This window comes from Cebidichthys violaceus, unplaced genomic scaffold (assembly GCF_023349555.1).
Source record: "Cebidichthys violaceus isolate CVI_PGR_0920_01 unplaced genomic scaffold, fCebVio1.0.p SCAF_7, whole genome shotgun sequence".
Taxonomy (NCBI): domain Eukaryota; kingdom Metazoa; phylum Chordata; class Actinopteri; order Perciformes; family Stichaeidae; genus Cebidichthys; species Cebidichthys violaceus.
The window spans coordinates 1,405,786-1,422,908 of record NW_027176927.1 but is presented as its reverse complement, the minus strand read 5'-3'; the positions used below and the strand labels follow the sequence as shown (position 1 = coordinate 1,422,908).

The window sequence follows — 17,123 nt, the reverse complement described above, 5'->3', positions numbered from 1 at the left end:
ACTAAATTGCTTTAAAACTTTAGTTGAGGATTGTGAGTCCCTATAAAGCAGATATTCTCTTTTTTTAGGAGCAACAAAACGGCAGTGTGGTATAGTGTGTGTGTGTTCATCTCACCCCTCGCCTCCTGCAGCAGCATCGCTTCATATGGTGTCATGGACTATTATTGGTAGGATGCAGCCTGTAAGAGATTGGATATCCTCTCCTACAGGACACATACAGTAAACGGGGCCAATGACAATTCACCTTGTCTGAAGCTGAAAACAAAAGAACATACATTGACAATACTTTTTCAGATGAACTCTGAGATTTTAACATACAGGTGCAAATGGGTTTAAAATCCACCCACAGATTATACAGATCAACTTAAATGTGAAAGTGAACATGGTCGATTTTAGGCTGATTCTTTTTTATTATTGATTCATTTTTCAATTCATTTTCCAGAGTTATCGAGAAAGTAATAGTAATTTACCCCATTTAAAATACTGTGTGTTAATGATGAAAAATGTTGATTTCAGTTTCCTAAAGCCCAAAGTGATGTCTTCAAATTACTTGTTTTGTCTGACCAATAATCCAAAACCCAAAGACATTACGCTTTTTATCACATAGGAAAACAAATCTATTTTTAAGCTGTAGCTTAGATTTGTGTTGACCAGCTAATTGATTAATTGACAAATTATTTCAGCTCTTGTGGGTTGAAAAGAACAGTTTTAGTGTACTGCAAGCACTACTTCAACTTGATCAAATTCTGGTGCCTACACGCCATCCTGTGTAACCACTTGTTTCAGACTCAATGTACCAGACTTTAAAAAAAAAAAAATACACATTATGGCAGAAATCCTCACATTTGAACAATTAAACTTTAGAAGCTATTGAACAGAGAAATGTACAGCCCTGGTAGAAATAAAGTCAGAGTTATCATCAACATTTTTAAAGGTATAAATAGTATTTAACAACATATATCCTGAAATGCTATTGTTGTAATGTAATTGCCTTTACCTGCCTGTCAGTTTTGCTTTTCAGCCAGCAGTTTGCCTCTGTATCCTTTCAAATCGATGGCAGAGCATCACAATGACTTTGCAATTTCAAATTCTCCATAGGTTCACCAGGCATCCTCTGTCTACTCACTCCATGTGACCGACTCCTGCAATCAACACGTCACCGTCTCCGAGAACCAACGTCCGTGTTACACATGCAGCCAAGAGGGCGAGAAACTGCTGCAGGATACAGAGAGTTGTGTTGCTGAGCACCTCAGGCTGCTGAATCGGGGGACTGGAAACTCGATCTGTGCTAAAAATAAAGAAACATCGCCAGCATAGCCAGAAAGGAGGTGTGTCACTCTCTGTGTGTATACGTGTGTGGGGTCACAAAGGTGCAGCCCACCCCCCTATATACACAGCACACCTTATCATATGTCAACATTTCCTTGAAGTTTCCCCCCTTCGTGTATGGGTGCCAATCCAAGGTCTTTCTCTCAACCTCTCTTGATCGTGTGTGTTAATTTTCAGGATTGACTGATTTTTTTTTTTTTATTGTCATTATCATTCGCAGGCTACCACAAGGTTAAAAGAGGCAAGGACCCTCATCAAGTGCTTCACTGTGTCATCTGGTTACAGCACATGACCTCCAACGCAGCCAACACAAGCACATAAACACAGCCTGGCTGGCAGGAACACAGCTCAGGAACACAGCTTATATCCTACGCATGTACACTGTACATCTTCTTTTTTTTTTATGTTTGTACGACCTCAGAGGGGGACATGTTTAATTTGATCTGACATGTGACATGGTACCACCACCCCCCCCCCCCCCCCCCCCCCTTAACAACTCATTACATTCATCACGTCAACCTGCTGACTGTACTGACCCCGTGAATCTCTTTGTCACTGTAGTCAGCAGGCACGTTGAGGCCCCTTCGGTCAATGTCAATGTTTTATCAGCCTTGACTTCAGTGGCCTTGTTTTTCTGACCGGCGAACTGGCATTGACTGACTGTCAGACCCTTTGATGGCATATATCAAAACTGAGAGGCTACGTAGTTACAGGATGAGACCGTTTATGGTTTTAGTAACCGAACCAGAAGGAAGTGAAATGATTTATTGGTATAAATTAACGAGTAAACAGAGAAACAGTAGATGAAATGAAGCTTGTATTTGTATAATTGTGGTGATGAAAACATTTTCAAATCTTTAAGTCTAATAGGAAATGAGCACTGTCGTTTCCATAACACAAAACAAGTTACCGTAGGACAAATTGAATGTGTTTAGCACATGCTTAATGTTCAGTGCACAATCCCTAGCACTTGCTGTCTTTTAAACTAAAGTAGCTTTCGATTTAAACAAAAGAAAATTCGAGAAGAGTGATATTGACCTCTTGAAGAGATCCCCTTTGAATTTCAGATTCTGCATCTTTCCGGTGAGATCTGTGGGTCAGAAAGCAAGGCTGGAAACAGTCTGTCAATTTTCAAACAACCCAAGCACACTTTGACATGACAAGATAAACAGAAAACATCCCACTAATCAGATTGTTCCTGGACAACAAACAACTCAACATCCGTCACATCCGTGACTGCATCTAGTTTTTGGTCTTCAACGGGGAGAGATTTGGACCTAAAACACCAGGCGAAGTCAGTTCACTGCATGGAACTATAGAGAAAGCATTCAGATCCTCAGAGAACTTCATTTCATGAGCACAGACTTGCTTGAATCACTGAGATGCTAACATGCACGTCTAATCTAATAACCTAACATTGGAAACACTGGAGCAAACGCTTCTCTGCTTGAGTGTCCTTGAGCGAAGAACTGAATCTCTTGCTGCAGTAGTTCTCCAGCTGACCATGAGCTCTGACCTGTGGGCAGGGACAGGAGATCAGAGCCTTTACAGACAAAAAAAAGCTCCATGTTGCATTGTTAAAGTTACAGTCGGTATAGCTATCCCTTTACATGTGCTCGTCTGAAAGGATTTGTTTAACAAAACCTGTCGGGGTCGAGTTTGCATGCCGGACCTGCTGCTTGTGTTTTCTATTCAATAACAAATACAAAAGTATGAATACATTTTGGTAAAGATAATATTAAGGCACGCAAAGGTAAAGCACCACTAAAAAAAGAAAAACAAAGACATTTTTTGAAGATGTTGGAAAGTTTCCCTGAGAGAATTTACCTAAATGAGAAAAAAAACAACATGTTTGTAGTCCGGCTTCAGACGGTCAAGCTGTAGTCACGGATCAAGTGTCAACATCTCAGGTTTCCTGAAGGCTTTCAACACTCACAACTTCCAACTCTGCTGGATTCACACACTCTAATTTTAGCTGGCTTAAAGTCAGAAGGGGCTGCAGGGGAGACTTAAAACTACTTGTAAAGAAACACGGACACTCAAGTTTTTTTTTTCAGTAAACTTTTTCTGTGTTCCGAGGCTTTCAGTCGTTTTTTTGGCCCTTGTGAAATGCAAGATCGCTGAACTAATGGACTGACACTGGAATAAAGGGTGAGCTGTCATGAAGACCACAGAATGAATCAGGGATCAGGAGGCATTATGTCAGTAATGTGATCGCAAACGCCACAGATATTTCTCCAGTTCTTCACAGGTTTATGTCGAGGAAAGTTCAACATTTTGTCCAACAGCTGGCCACAAGTTGCTCCAGCAGAAATGATTTGCCTCTTCACTCTTTTAGTTGTCTTCAATCTTTTAGGTAAGTCCAAAATCATTAATGTCCTTACCTTTAGTTATGAGAAGCTAGTGATGTTGGTGGTTGAAGTTGTGTGTTTTACAGTAAGTTTCTTTCTTTTCAGGGTCCTCAGAGCTTTCTCTCATAAAATAAGATATCTTTTTTTAAAAAGGGGCTATATTTTAATCACTGTATCAGAGGCTATTAATAGACTATAAAGTGCATTTATATTAAAACGGTTTAAGGTTTTGAACACCCTGTGTTTGAGCATGATTGGTCAAATCTCAAGCAATGCAGTCACTGTAAATTAAATGTGAAAACTCTCTCATATGAAAACGTAAATGAGTAATAGATAAGTGAATCTGTCTTGATTTATTTTTTAAATAAATCATTTACATTCAACCTGCCTTTTGTGAAGCACTAAAGTGAGACTGAGACTAATTCACACCTTCCTCAATACAATATAATACAATCAGCTTGATCATAGGAGACAGATTTTTGGCTGATAAATTCTTTAAAAAAAAATTGTATTTATTCATATCAAATTAATTAAAAATGTAGTTAAACTTTGTACTATTTGTTCACATTGATCACTCTAACTAGACTGTAATATTTACTTTCCTGTTCGTTTTATCTATATCTTCTATTTCACTTAACTGTATATAAATCATAATGATATGTGTCTTTTTATATTGTCGTGTTGCTTCCAAATGTTTCCTTTTTATGTCTTATGTAAGCCCTTTGCTTTGTTGTAGATACTGTAGGTGCTACACAAATAAATAGAAAACATCTTTTCACTACATTATGTTACAAATATATTTAGAGTCCAGCATCAATTTATAGACAGATATACGATTTTATTCCGTAAACATATTATCCTATCAAGGGAGATAAAGTTTATGACGATTGAAAAGTTGTCACTATAATAATACACTCGTCGTCTCTTACTTCTCCCCTCTTGCATCATTGTCTCCTTTACCTCTGCTTCTTGTTTTTACATCATTTTCTACTGCTGTGTCTTCATCTCTTCTTCCTCTCCGTCTTTAGTGTCTCAGTGCCATGGCGGCTGTGCGGAGGTGGACTCCCTGACTGAAGCCGTGGCAGGAGAAGGTTTCCTGCTGGGCTGCATCTCCTGTAAGAGAAGAGAGGAGGTGTCTGCCCGGAGCACTGTGGACTGGCACTTCAAACCGCTGGCAGAGGAGGAGTTCAGGCATGTGAGTCCACCAAAGTCTTTGAGAGAGCTTTTACATCTGGTTTGGGGTTTGAGAATTAGAAAGGCTCTCTTTTACCATCAAGGTGTCTTTAAGGACTCTGAAACTGTGCAATGAAGTATTATCAAAGATGGAAGTACATTTTATTAGGCCTTTTGTTTTAATTACTTTTAAGTCTTTCATGTACTCCTCTACGTTTGTAATATGTCAGCTCTTCGTGAACTTTGGAAACTGGACAGATGTTAACTGGACATTTTTAGAGTCGGTCATTAAATACATGAAATCCAGATGTATGCTTTTTGTCAATATATATTTATATATATATATATATATATATATATATATATATATATATATATATATATATATATATATATAAATATATAAAATGTGCAAACAGATGTTCATTTTAAATGAGCTTTTGCATTGAACCAAATAAATACCATATTATTACTTGCACATTAATAAAATATTTGTAGTAGTTCTTCTGTTTTCAGACATGCTACATTATCCACCATTTGATTTACTATATTTCTACATATACATATGCAGTATAAAGGAAGTTGTAGTACTGTACGTATAATAACTTGTATTTAGAGCAGGGCATCTAAAAGAGGGGATGCATGCAAGCCTTCCTTGAATTACAGGAATATTCATAAAATAATATCCATTCTTTTCCATTACTCAGATTTTCCACTATGACCACCCCAGTGCCGAAATCCTCCACGAAGGTTTCAGTGACCGTCTGGAGTGGCATGGGACAAAAACCAGCGACATTCAGATTGGAGCCATTTACATTCATAACGTCATCTTCAATGACACGGGGACGTACCGCTGCACAATCAACCGCAACCTCTTCCTGCCGCAGTATGATGAGCCCGTCACTGTGGTGAAGGAGGTGGAGCTCAACGTGGTGGCTGTAGGTAAGGTGGGGTGTACCTGTGAAAAGGCTGTTGAGTCATCAATGCACAAGCAGCATTATTTTGTTGTAGCTGGTTCCCAACCTGAATCTCGTGGAGTTGTGAGATGATTGTTGAGATATGAAACAACAGAGTTCTACCACACTGATTTGTATTTTTCTCTAATCTGACTCAAGTAAAGAAGTAAAAAATACAATATGTCCCTCTGAAATGGGGTGGAGTTGCAGAAAGAGACATTAAGCGGAGAGATTCAAGTAAAGAATAAGCACCTCAAAACTGTATTTAAGTGCAGTACTTTTAGAAAATATACTATATAATCCACCACTATCTGTAAGTTTTCTTCTCCGTGTATTATCTCTCTAAAAACTGCATTGACCTTTTTTCCTGTCAGTCCACCATTTAATACCTAAATATAAGACCTTGGGTCCCTGTCCTCTCACTTGCAAATGTTACACCAATTAATCAGTGTGTGGATCCAGAGGACTTTCTGCGTAACATTAGATGATAACCCGGGGAAAAAGGTCCACGGTCAACGGTGCTTTCATTCCACTGCTTCTATCAAACAGCCAATCTCTCAGGAGAAGGACATTTCTAAAAGGAAAGACAGAGTGGAGAGTGTTCTGTCAAGGACAATTTCTCAGTACTTTATCAGAGTCAGGCCTTTACTATTTGTGTGTGGGCATGTGAATCCTTCCCAAAGACTTTACAAAAAGGACGAAGTCAACAGCCCCACTAGCAGCTCTGTGAGGCCGTAACACTCTTTGCAAAGAAGGACAAATTGTTGATTTTGAAAATTAAAATTTTGATCTGATGGTGGAATAAAAAGTCTGGGGACCTCCAAAGTTCACAAACAATTTGTGAAATACCTCCAAGACTCCTTGATTGACACTTCAGACCACCTGAAAGCCTCAATAGCAAAATATCTTGAAGTTAAGTCTGTGTGTGAACGGGTATTTAGCACACTGTTCACAGAGACCATGAACGAGCTGCACCAAATTGTATTGTATTAACTCTGTAGGATTCCTCCTCTGGAGACCATGAAAACCAAACATTGGGCCAATCTGTCGTATAGATGTTGAGATATTTCTGTGGCTAAATGGACATTTTTGACCAAACGGTGGCAGAGGAAAAGTCAGAGGATCACCAAAGTAATTTAATCATTTAATCATTCAAAGGATGTATCCTCTGTACATCAAGAATGTAAAAAATTATAATTCATTTGACAATGAATTTAAAAAACAATTCTGACTTTTCTTTTCAAGAAATAATTTTGTTGAAGTTCAAATTCAAATTCAACCTGGCTAACTTTAGCCATATAAGACCATAGCTAACAACAGAGGCAGCCAAACTCTGTATGCATGTTATGATCTTTTCCAACATAACATACTTTTTTACAAGCAAGCAAGACAACGCTAAAACCTATTGAGTTCCTTTACCAACAGACACTAAAAACACTTAGCAATAGCTATCTCACATTGCAATATAGCTCAAAAGTACAATCTCTTTCATTTCAATAGTTTTAAACATTTTGCAGATGCTTGCCTTGTCTTTACGGTTCTACATGCACCTCCCACACCGAATCAGTTCATAATGAGGAAGGATAGTAGCGGCAGGGTAACAAGGGAGAACACCTGAGGACTGTGTTGTACAATACAGACGTAACAAGTTTGGGCAAACAGTCTTCTCAGTCAGAGCAGCCCACAACTAGAAAAGTCTTCCTCTTGAGTTAACAGAAAGCACTAATTACCTCACCTCTAAACAAAAACTGAAGAGATGGCTTAACGCAAAACCTGCAGTCACGAGTAATCATACGACCTCATCTCTGGCACTATATACTCTCATTGTTCTTACAAATCTGCTACTTTTTCTAGTTTATTTTTGTGTTTTATTGTATTGTATCATATTCTGTTGTATTGTGCGGTACAGTGTTGTACTATAGTGTTTGCTGTTGACTTGTACTGATAATATTAGGTCACTAATTTGTAATAACCTGCCTAGGGACTACAGACCGAAATTAGCTCTCTAGCTAACTCGGAGGAAACCAAAATGTTGATTAATGTGCACTGTCCCTGGTCAATAAATACATTAATAAACATATTTTTTTGCAGTCAGCATCTAGTGGCCATTTGAGGAACTGCAGCTCCCCTGAAGTAATGCTGGCTGACCCCTTCAAGATCCGCCATGAATGCATGTCATGAATGAAGGAAGACACACTCGTAAACCTGGTGGACACGCTTCCCCTGTAATTCTTCACTGTTGGTTCCTCTTTCCCAGCCAATCGGGAGCTGACAGTGGTGGTCTCAGAGATTATGATGTACGTGCTGATCGTGGTTCTGCAGCTGTGGCTCATTGTGGTTCTGGTCTACTGTTACAAGAAGATTTCGGAGGAGCACGAAGCTCGGGATGCCCGTAAAGCTCTCAAGGCTCAGGCAGAGTGAGTAGTTTGTCTTCAATGTGATGTATTACTGTATATTAAAGTAAGTTGCCAGTTTTATTAATGGTGACTTAACTAACATTTTACATTGAGAATGGAAGATGAGCATTTTAAATAAGAGATCCTCTTGCGTCCTCAATGTGGCCTTTGATTAAAAAACAGCAACAAAAACAGCATCCCACATGTTGTAGAATACACACAGTACACCTGTAATAATTTGATTTGACTACCTGTAAATGCTGAATATGCAAAATGTACTTTCTTGCTGCTGTTTCTCACATCTAAATAATTAATCTTTTCTTTTTCTTTTTTATTTCCAGGCTGTTAGAATCAAAAGACATCTGTGACGGGGTGCAGCTAGAGTGACGTCACCAGAGAGCATTAGATTTATCTTTACTGGCTTGGACAAAATCTGATTTAGGAAAATGTGATAATGTGACACATGTGAAAGCATGTTTTTTTTCGCCATAACTGTTTTGTTTTTTCACTTTATATTTGGAATCCGACAGGTAAAATGATCATCTCTGCAGGAGTCAAGCTTCATTACTGTACCATGATTTTGCTCAGCAAGGACACGATTACAGTATAAGAGGTGGATTTTGAACGCCTTGGTCTCGCTCAGTCGTATTTGCAACCTGTAGGATTAAGTGTAAATAGAAACAGATGGCAGATCTCCTTTAGATGTCAGTGAAACAGGTATTAAAGTATTGAACGTTTGATATTTGTGGATTTGTAAAAGTTTTAAATTGAATGGCTTAAAGCAAACTGGTGGCTCACTGAGCTGAGGTGGGTAAATATTTAACGCAGCCCAGGACTTTTGTAGCAACTAAGTTTCTCGTTCGCACCTTATTTGACTACGCAACAGAACCGGCACAAAAAAACCCATCTTTTCAATGTTTTTACAATAATTCGAAAATTACAAGTAATAAATAGAGAGGAGGCTTCTATGTGTTGAATTATGACCGGTCTTATTGCCAAATGAGAGTTCTTCAATGTAATTAATATGACCCTCCAGGTATCTGATCTTTATATCTTTATATCTTGAGATTTTAACGTGAGAGAGTGGATACAGCAACCCTGACTTTGTGACATTGACGTCTCTCCCTGTGAGCAGGATGTCTTTAATTACCAACATCAACAGGCAAAAACACTGTTCTAGTCAAACTAATCTTATCTGTTTTTCCCTTTTAGTGTCTGTCCACGTTTGTAAATGTATCTGAATAAAATAAATGTTTTTGTAAATCATTTTTTGTCCACTGTACCTGCTGCATTGTTGGTAAAGTCTTAAACGCAGAAATGAATGACCTTATTGACCTTATTGGTGTCAACATTGACGATGCTCCACTGTTGAAGGGTTACATTTGTTTTTCCGGATGTTGCCTGCCATGTTTTTTAGTGCAAATTCTGTGTAATGCGTTTTTAAAAATATACTTTGTCTGAAATGTTTTGGGGAAAATACAACATTGATTTCTTAACTTTGCTGTGTCTAGTACAAACTAGGGCTGACCCTAGCTGATCAGTAGATTAGTCGCCTGAGATTTCTTTAGTCGTCAATTAAAATACTTTTTCATGCTGAAGGACTTATTTCCAAGAAACTTATCAACACATCTGACGGTAAACACAAGTGATGCTTTTTGTGATTCTTTGTTATGGGGTCAGATCAGTCTCAATAATTGTAAATGCACACAGAAAGACTCACAAATGCAAACAGAAAGATTCACAAATGCGCACAGAACAGTTCACAAATATATTCGATTAACAAATGCACACAGAAGGATTTACAAATAAATTTGACTCACAAATGCATGCAGAACGATTCACAAATATATTTCTGCATTTGTATGTATTTGTTTGTGGATCTGGATTTCTTTTTTGACACTTCCCTGCTGTGGCCGGATTCACAAATGCGTTTTTTTCCAACATGGACCTATCTGTAGCCAATCAGATGTCAGCCTCATTTTCAACCAATCGCATGAGCGCAGCTCTCCCCTCCCCTCCCCTCCCCACGTGGCTGCCAGCGTGCTGTGTTCACAACAAACGCGACGCGAATTAATCGCGTCATTCGTGCCGCCGGTCTCGCCAGGGACCATTTGTGTTCATTCGCAAGAATCGCGCTAGACGCGCCGGAGAGGGGGCGTGGCTTATCGTCCTGGAAGCCGTTCAACTGTCCGCCATCAACCATGGACAAAATAACCTATATTTCTGCTTAGTACTTGTTGTGGAAGTCCCAAATATCTTGGGAAACTGAACACCGTCATGTCTGGGTTCATAACATAGTCCGGAGGAGCTCCGTGAATTTTATCGAGCTGTATTCACCGTGTCTAGCAAGCCACCCGTCGGCTGGTTTACTACAGCTGTATGAACCCCAAATAAACAGATTTGGCTGTGATTTAACTGCAATAAACGGACAAATAGGGATGCCGAAATAACTACTAATGATTTGTAAAAAGTCTGAATTCATGTTTTGTTTCTCCGCAAGACGACAAGCAAATAACTTTTAAAATACTTGTTTTCTCAATGGAGCTCGGATCGATCAGTGCTAGGCTGTGCTAGCATTGTAGCAGCTCCGTCAACACTCAAAATGCGTCATCTCGGCGTAAATACGGCAGCGTCTTTTTCATTGTTTGTACCATATGGTTTACACACATATTTATACACAAAGTTTGGTCCGGTCTCTATTAATATGAGTATCATAGAGCCAGTGACGTGCCGTGAGGATCGTGACTGGTGAGGCACTGACTCTTTCAGAGTCAGATTTACAAATATATGAACCCAATAGAGTAGCTTAAATCACCATTCAATTGGCAACTTGCATATTGACTACTGGTTGTTTTTCATATTTCATATCAGCATTCTTTACACACACACACACACACACACATAGGTAAAGTACATATTTGATTCCACTGGGAGCGTGTGCGCCGCGATCTGGCTGCGCAGTGTTTTATTTTGAAAAATGACCGGATGCTCTATCCCTTATCGGTGTCTGACTTCCTGTCTGGGTCGATCTGCTCTGTGTAGTTGACACGATAAACCCGACCCGTGGGCTCTCGCACGCCCCCTTCATTGAGGCAGAGGTACTGTTTGCCCCTCTGTACTTTTTCACTGCGGTTTAACGTCAGATCAGCAACACTAAATATATTCTACACAGACGTTAAATACATTACCTATTCTATGGAAAGAAAGGACATAAAATAAACGTGTCTACAAATATTACAATGTGTGAAGGAATGAGACAGCAAAAGGCACGCGCTCAACTCAGTTAGCGGCCAAACGCGCCGCGCCAAACGCGCCGCGCCAAACGCGCCGCGCCAAACGCGCCGCGCCAAACGCGCCGCGCAAATTCACGTAACTCTAGTCATCGCATCTGTGCATAGATTTTGTATGTAATCTCGTCAGGCGAATAATTCGTGGGGAGGGGAGGGGGGAGCTGCACCATGTGATTGGTTGAAAATGAGGCTGACATCTGATTGGCTACAGATAGGTCCATGTTGAAAAAAACGCATTTGTGAATCCGGCCAGGCAGGGGAGTCTCAAAAAACCCACAAACAAATGTGGAGAGATCCACAAACAAATGCAGTGAAATCCACAAACAAATACATACAAATCCACAAACAAATACATACAAATGCTGAAATATATTTGTGAATCGTTCTGCGTGCATTTGTGAATCAAATTTATTTGTAAATCCTTCTGTGTGCATTTGTAAATCGAATATATTTGTGAATTGTTCTGTGCGCATTTGTGAATCTTTCTGTTTGCATTTACAATTATTGATCTGACCCCATACTTTGTGGAGAGTTTTACTGACTGAGTCAAGAATCTAAAAATCTAAATCAGTGAAGAACTTATTTGGCCGTGGAGAGCCCTAGTACAAACATATACACGTGCATACATCTGTATCTTAAATACCACTTTTTTGTAGGTTTCAGGCCACACACACACACCCACCCACCCACCCACACACCCACACACCCACACACACACACAAGCTAAAGGACATTTGGAGGTGATTGTGCTGTAACTCAATCTAGTCTGAGCTGTGCTGCAGACAGTCCAAACTACCTCCGGTCTGAATGCAGCTTTGTTCTCCTTCTGCAGCCCGACATCGGCACCTCCTGCCCACCCCCCTGCAAAATGTGAACATGTTTTTAACATGAGACAATACAACCAACCACATGCACTTTTCACAAACTGGGTATTAACACAAGCCTTGAGCCACACCGGATGATGGAAACTATCAACAAGTAAATCTTAATATTTGTTCGTCCCTGATTACTTGTGGGCAGACTTGCCCTTAAATAAATACATTAAAGCCAATTTGGCATATTTGTCTAATGATTTTCATGACTCGTAGCAGATAAACACTTCAGGTCTTATGTAAAGACAATATCATAACAAACATGCTCATCTACACTAAAGCTGCTACACTACTGCCTCACTACACCGAGCTGTTGTCCTTGCCCTGTGACCTCCTCATTTCATTAAAAGTGTTGACAAGTTGAACATGCTGCATATCTCCTCCACATAAAAGCTCGAGCATGAAGGAGGGCACATTATGACCAAGACAAGGGGGGGTAAGGTGTAGCTTCTTTTGGAGGTCTAGTTTGAGACCAGCTTCTTCTAGTCCTACTGGAGATACATGACTTGAAGCGATCGATCATCTCAGCAGCAACTGATTCCAGATCCTTGAAAGGTAGGCTTTTCTTTCTCCTGAACGAAGCTTGAATAATGATGTACACATCATTTGAGGGAGACCATGTCTATATCACATCACCTTCACTCTCCTAACACCACAGGTAACTCTGAAAAGGTGGTTATCCAGCATGCAAGCTCAGGTTTGTTGGTAGGAGTCAAAGAATACAGTTCTAATATCTTATTTTGACATATGATGACATATCAAAGAGTCACTTAAATACATATTTATACATTCTGGATAAATGGGATGTATTTAAAAACACTGTGAGTTGTGGGTCATTTTCTCACTCATTCTATCAAAGTCGATTCTAACAGAAAACAAATCTTTTAGCAGCGAATTCAATCATCTCCAACTCAGAAACCATGATCTTCTTATTTGTCTGTGGCCTCTTGGGCTGTTGTGAGCCGGTTAGGGGGAATAATTAATATATTAACAAAATAATAATAATAAAAAAAACACTATGGTGAAATATAGAATCATTTCTGCAGGGATCAAGTAGGGGTGTTATCTTGCCTGTGAGATCAATCTTTTGGTCTCCTCTTCCTCCTCAGTTTGCTGAACGTCCAGCAGAGGTCAGGCATGTCCCACATCAACACCACCGAGCTGCAGTCGCTCCTGCTCTCCTTCCTGCAGCACTGCCTCAACAGCACCAGAATCCTGTCTCCACAGCCGCATCAGAACTACACTACCCACCACGTGGCTGGAGCCAGGGCCCACGGCGAGTCTCAGGGCATGATGTACATCCTTCTGGTGGTTGGCATGTTCAGCTTCTTCACATTCGGCATCATGTTCAGCTACATTCGCTCCAAGAAGCTGGAGAGCTCTCAGGATCCGTACCACCAGTACATCGCCCACGACTGGACCAAGGTGTCGACTCCGTCCTGGGCCGTGGCTCAGGCGCTGCACAGGGAAGCTGCCGGTAACGGAGCCAGCAGCAAGGGGCCCATCGTCATCTGCAACCCTGCAACCCTGGAGCAGCTGCCAGACTAGAATGAGACATTCAGCTATTGAAACCTTTTCCACAGTCAAAGATGTAAAACTCAAGGATTTGGAGTACCTTTAGTTTTAATGCCACACAGCAACATCTTACAGTGTTAGGTTTGTGATTTCAGATCACACATTTCACAGAAACAACTTGTAACATAAAATTGCTGCATGTTGTAATCTTCATTATCAGCACTTGCAGTTCCTCTCACTATATTGTCACACAAGATTGTTTTAATTACCTAAACCTTTAACGTGACCAAGCAACCAAAACTTACAGTGTTAGGTTTGCATTTTCAGATCAGGAACTTCATAGAAACAACACAATCGTAAAATTGTCTCATGTTGTAATCTTTCGTTATCAACACGTGCAGTTCCTCTCACTTTACAGTCCAACAACCATGATTGCACCAAAACTGCTCTTCGTCTAAACACCTGCTGACAATCCTGCATATCTGGACAACAGCAGCAGGAACACAAGAGTAGAACCGGTAAAGTAGCACCTTCGTCTCCGACTTTAATTCAGAGTTTTTAGAAATAAGCAGGTGAACAAGTCTGTCTGAAGTATTGCTCCAGGCAATGTTTGAAATAAAAATTAATAAAAATAAACCGCTGATCTCAAATCATTTTCTGTTCACTAAGATTTAGAGATTTAGTGTTTCAATCTGAGCAAATTCTTCATCCAGGACATCAGGCCTTGTTTGGTATTTTTAGGCTTCGTTACTGCGTTGGATCTTTTCTTCTCCTCCTTCCTCCTCTCCCTCTCCTCTTCTCTCTCTCTCTGCTGCTCCAGTCTGCGTTGGCGGGCTCCTTTCTCAGCGCGGTCGATCTCTCGTGACAGACTGAAGTGAACCATTTGCATGTTGAGCATCGGTACGATGAGGTTGTAATCGTCCACCGTCTTGTTGAGTTTCACCAACTCCTCCTCAACAGATGCACACAGCTGCTCCCACTGGCTGTGCTGTTTGGGGGTGATGGGGTCACCGAGCCTGGCCCTCCCCGCCAGTAACCTATTTCGGATGTGAGCAGTGGTCTCGCGGATGTCGCGCTGTGTGACGACCCAGGGTGGCTGGTAACCATTGTCTATGAGGATGCGGTTGAGGTTGTGGGTCATAGGATCAGCGTATGGATTGTACTCAAACTTGTTGAGGGGCTTTCCAGCTCCACTCAGGTTCCTGAAGTCTCCTCGGGCCATGGACTCCTGGATCAGGTCCTCCACGAGCCGTTCCACAGCCTGGGTGATCTTGATCTTTCGGCTGCGCTGACGGATGTCCCGTTCCACCAGCGCCCCCTCTGCAGCGGCTGCCCTCTCGTGCTCCCTCTGCCGGTAGTTCAAAACCTGCTCGGACGCCCGGTCGACACGAATCTGCCGGTACTGCCGCTCACGCTGGCTGGGCGTGCCCGAACCCACACCCTCGTAGTTGAGGTAGTGTCTGTGTGGAAGTGCTGTACCTCTTAACTTATCCTCATCGTCCACGTCCATCCCTCCATCAGGTAGCTTGGTCTTGCTCTGATGTGCCAGCACAGCACGGTAGGCCTCCTCAACCTGCGCAAACAGCGTTGCATCTGCAGTCGGAGCCCCCGAGTCCGGGTGATAGATTTTGGCGAGGCGCAAGTAGGCCTCTTTCACCTGCACAGGACTGCTGGGTCCCTTGTCAGGCAGTTGCAGAAGCCTGTAGCTCTCTCGCAGGCTGCGGCTGATCTGGTGCACGGAGCTGAGCGCTCGCAGCAACAGGGACCCTGGAGACAAGACGAGCAGAAAACGGCCATGGTAGAAGTCGCAGCGGGAAACCAGGAGATGGAAAGCGCAGCTCATTTCTGGCACACTCCTGTGGATTTGAAAAGCAACTTATTTAAAAAAAAAAAAAAGACAACCAGTCATATAAATGATGTCCAAAGAAAGGTAGCTCATTCTGTCAGGTAGGATATATCTTACGGAAATAACAAAGTCAATATTTTGTCAGGAAGAAATTATGTATCCGAATTGAACAGAAGTACAAATGGATGTTTTGCAATCTGAGTTAATTGGGGTTGGATTTACATTTCATCCTTTTTTTATTTTGGCTCTGGTTTGGTGATAATAATAATATCATCTGTCTGCAAACCAATTTGGGGGTGATAAAGAAATATTTATTGAATAAAATATAGGTTACCTCAGTGTATTTCCCTTTTCATGATAATGAATTTCCTTGTTAACACATAATGCTGGTAGTTTATTTTTTTCAGAAATATGTACCACATTTAAAAATGACGTCACACTTAACTTTGGTTTTGTTGACTTTATATCCTCATTGCTCACAGACCTCTTAGCTGTGTGTGTACATATATTTGCAATATATATTTCGTCAAATATTTTATATTTTCTTTTGACCTTATTAAAACCCAATTTGTAAAACATTACTGAAGTGGTAACCCTTATTTTTTGCCATAAAATGGGATATATGCATTTGATGAAGGTGACAATACATAACATTTACTATAAGTAATGAAATAAGGATATTTGTCATGTTTTATGTAAATTAGGCTTTGCATGGACAAATACACTGTATATTACATGTATTTACCAAGAGTCGTTTAAAGAAAAAGAAATGCATAAAGAGAAGTGTCAACAGTAATCACACAAAAATCACAGTACGAGCACATTTTGAGATACATTTTCTCTTTAACGGACAGGCTCGAGATTACACGTTGGTCACACAAATCCACATCAATAACTGCCAACGTTACATGATTGAAACAACTGAGTTTAACGTTGATGGGTGAGTCGCTGCTAGCTGGGTAACGGACCGACGAGAGGTTAACTAAACTAACGTTAATCCAGAACAACACATTACACACCAATGAACACTGACAACTGAAGAAAACAAGCCTGTTTACGGGACATTATTGAAGTCAAGTTAACGTTACATGACCTACAACTTTAAACCCTAAAGAAGACCAGGAGGTCACCTGTGTGTGTGTGTGTGTGTGTGTGGCTTGTTGTCGTTACATACGGGACTTTCTTCTTCTTCTTCTTCTTCTTCTTCTTCTTCTTCTTCTTCTTCTTCTTCTTCTTCTTCTTCTTCTTCTTCTTCTTCTTCTTCTTCTTCTTCTTCTTCTTCTTCTTCTTCTTCTTCTTCTTCTTCTTCTTCTTCTTCTTCTTCTTCTTCGTGTCGCATTTCTATGAATTCGTGTTGTTCTACCGCCCTCTACCGCTCCGTTCTGAATACTGCAG

At 40.7% G+C, this 17,123-nt stretch overlaps 3 protein-coding genes across 3 annotated transcripts; 2 read left to right on the top strand and 1 right to left on the bottom strand.

Moving 5' to 3' along the window:
• Window positions 1–3,337: 3,337 nt before the first annotated feature.
• si:ch211-225p5.8 (uncharacterized protein LOC555567 homolog) lies at window positions 3,338–8,871 on the top strand. Its single transcript, XM_068735922.1, has 5 exons — window positions 3,338–3,685; window positions 4,709–4,875; window positions 5,561–5,795; window positions 8,067–8,226; window positions 8,547–8,871. The coding sequence occupies exons 1-5, from the start codon at window positions 3,643–3,645 to the stop codon at window positions 8,590–8,592; spliced, it is 651 nt and encodes a 216-aa protein (XP_068592023.1). The 5' UTR covers window positions 3,338–3,642; the 3' UTR covers window positions 8,593–8,871.
• A 4,627-nt stretch (window positions 8,872–13,498) lies between these two features.
• LOC137891653 (potassium voltage-gated channel subfamily E member 1-like) lies at window positions 13,499–13,915 on the top strand. Its single transcript, XM_068736381.1, has one exon. The coding sequence runs from the start codon at window positions 13,505–13,507 to the stop codon at window positions 13,913–13,915; it is 411 nt and encodes a 136-aa protein (XP_068592482.1). The 5' UTR covers window positions 13,499–13,504.
• A 3-nt stretch (window positions 13,916–13,918) lies between these two features.
• Window positions 13,919–17,050, bottom strand: dnajc28 (DnaJ (Hsp40) homolog, subfamily C, member 28). The gene is made up of 2 exons (XM_068736380.1): window positions 16,903–17,050; window positions 13,919–15,738 (listed from the first exon to the last, which is right to left on the bottom strand). Exon 2 carries the CDS (start codon window positions 15,723–15,725, stop codon window positions 14,562–14,564), a length of 1,164 nt encoding a protein of 387 aa, XP_068592481.1. The 5' UTR covers window positions 15,726–15,738; window positions 16,903–17,050; the 3' UTR covers window positions 13,919–14,561.
• Window positions 17,051–17,123: the final 73 nt, after the last annotated feature.

What these genes read in the sequence shown, in the direction of transcription:
- dnajc28 (XM_068736380.1), bottom strand. Translation starts at nt 15,725, where the DNA reads ATGAGCTGCGCTTTCCATCTCCTGGTTTCCCGCTGCGACTTCTACCAT.
- si:ch211-225p5.8 (XM_068735922.1), top strand. Translation starts at nt 3,643, where the DNA reads ATGATTTGCCTCTTCACTCTTTTAGTTGTCTTCAATCTTTTAG. An exon ending in CAGAGGAGGAGTTCAGGCAT is followed by an intron (nt 4,876 to 5,560) that starts GTGAGTCCACCA and finishes TCCATTACTCAG; the next exon opens with ATTTTCCACTATGACCACCC. An exon ending in GCTCAACGTGGTGGCTGTAG is followed by an intron (nt 5,796 to 8,066) that starts GTAAGGTGGGGT and finishes CCTCTTTCCCAG; the next exon opens with CCAATCGGGAGCTGACAGTG.
- LOC137891653 (XM_068736381.1), top strand. Translation starts at nt 13,505, where the DNA reads ATGTCCCACATCAACACCACCGAGCTGCAGTCGCTCCTGCTCTCCTTC.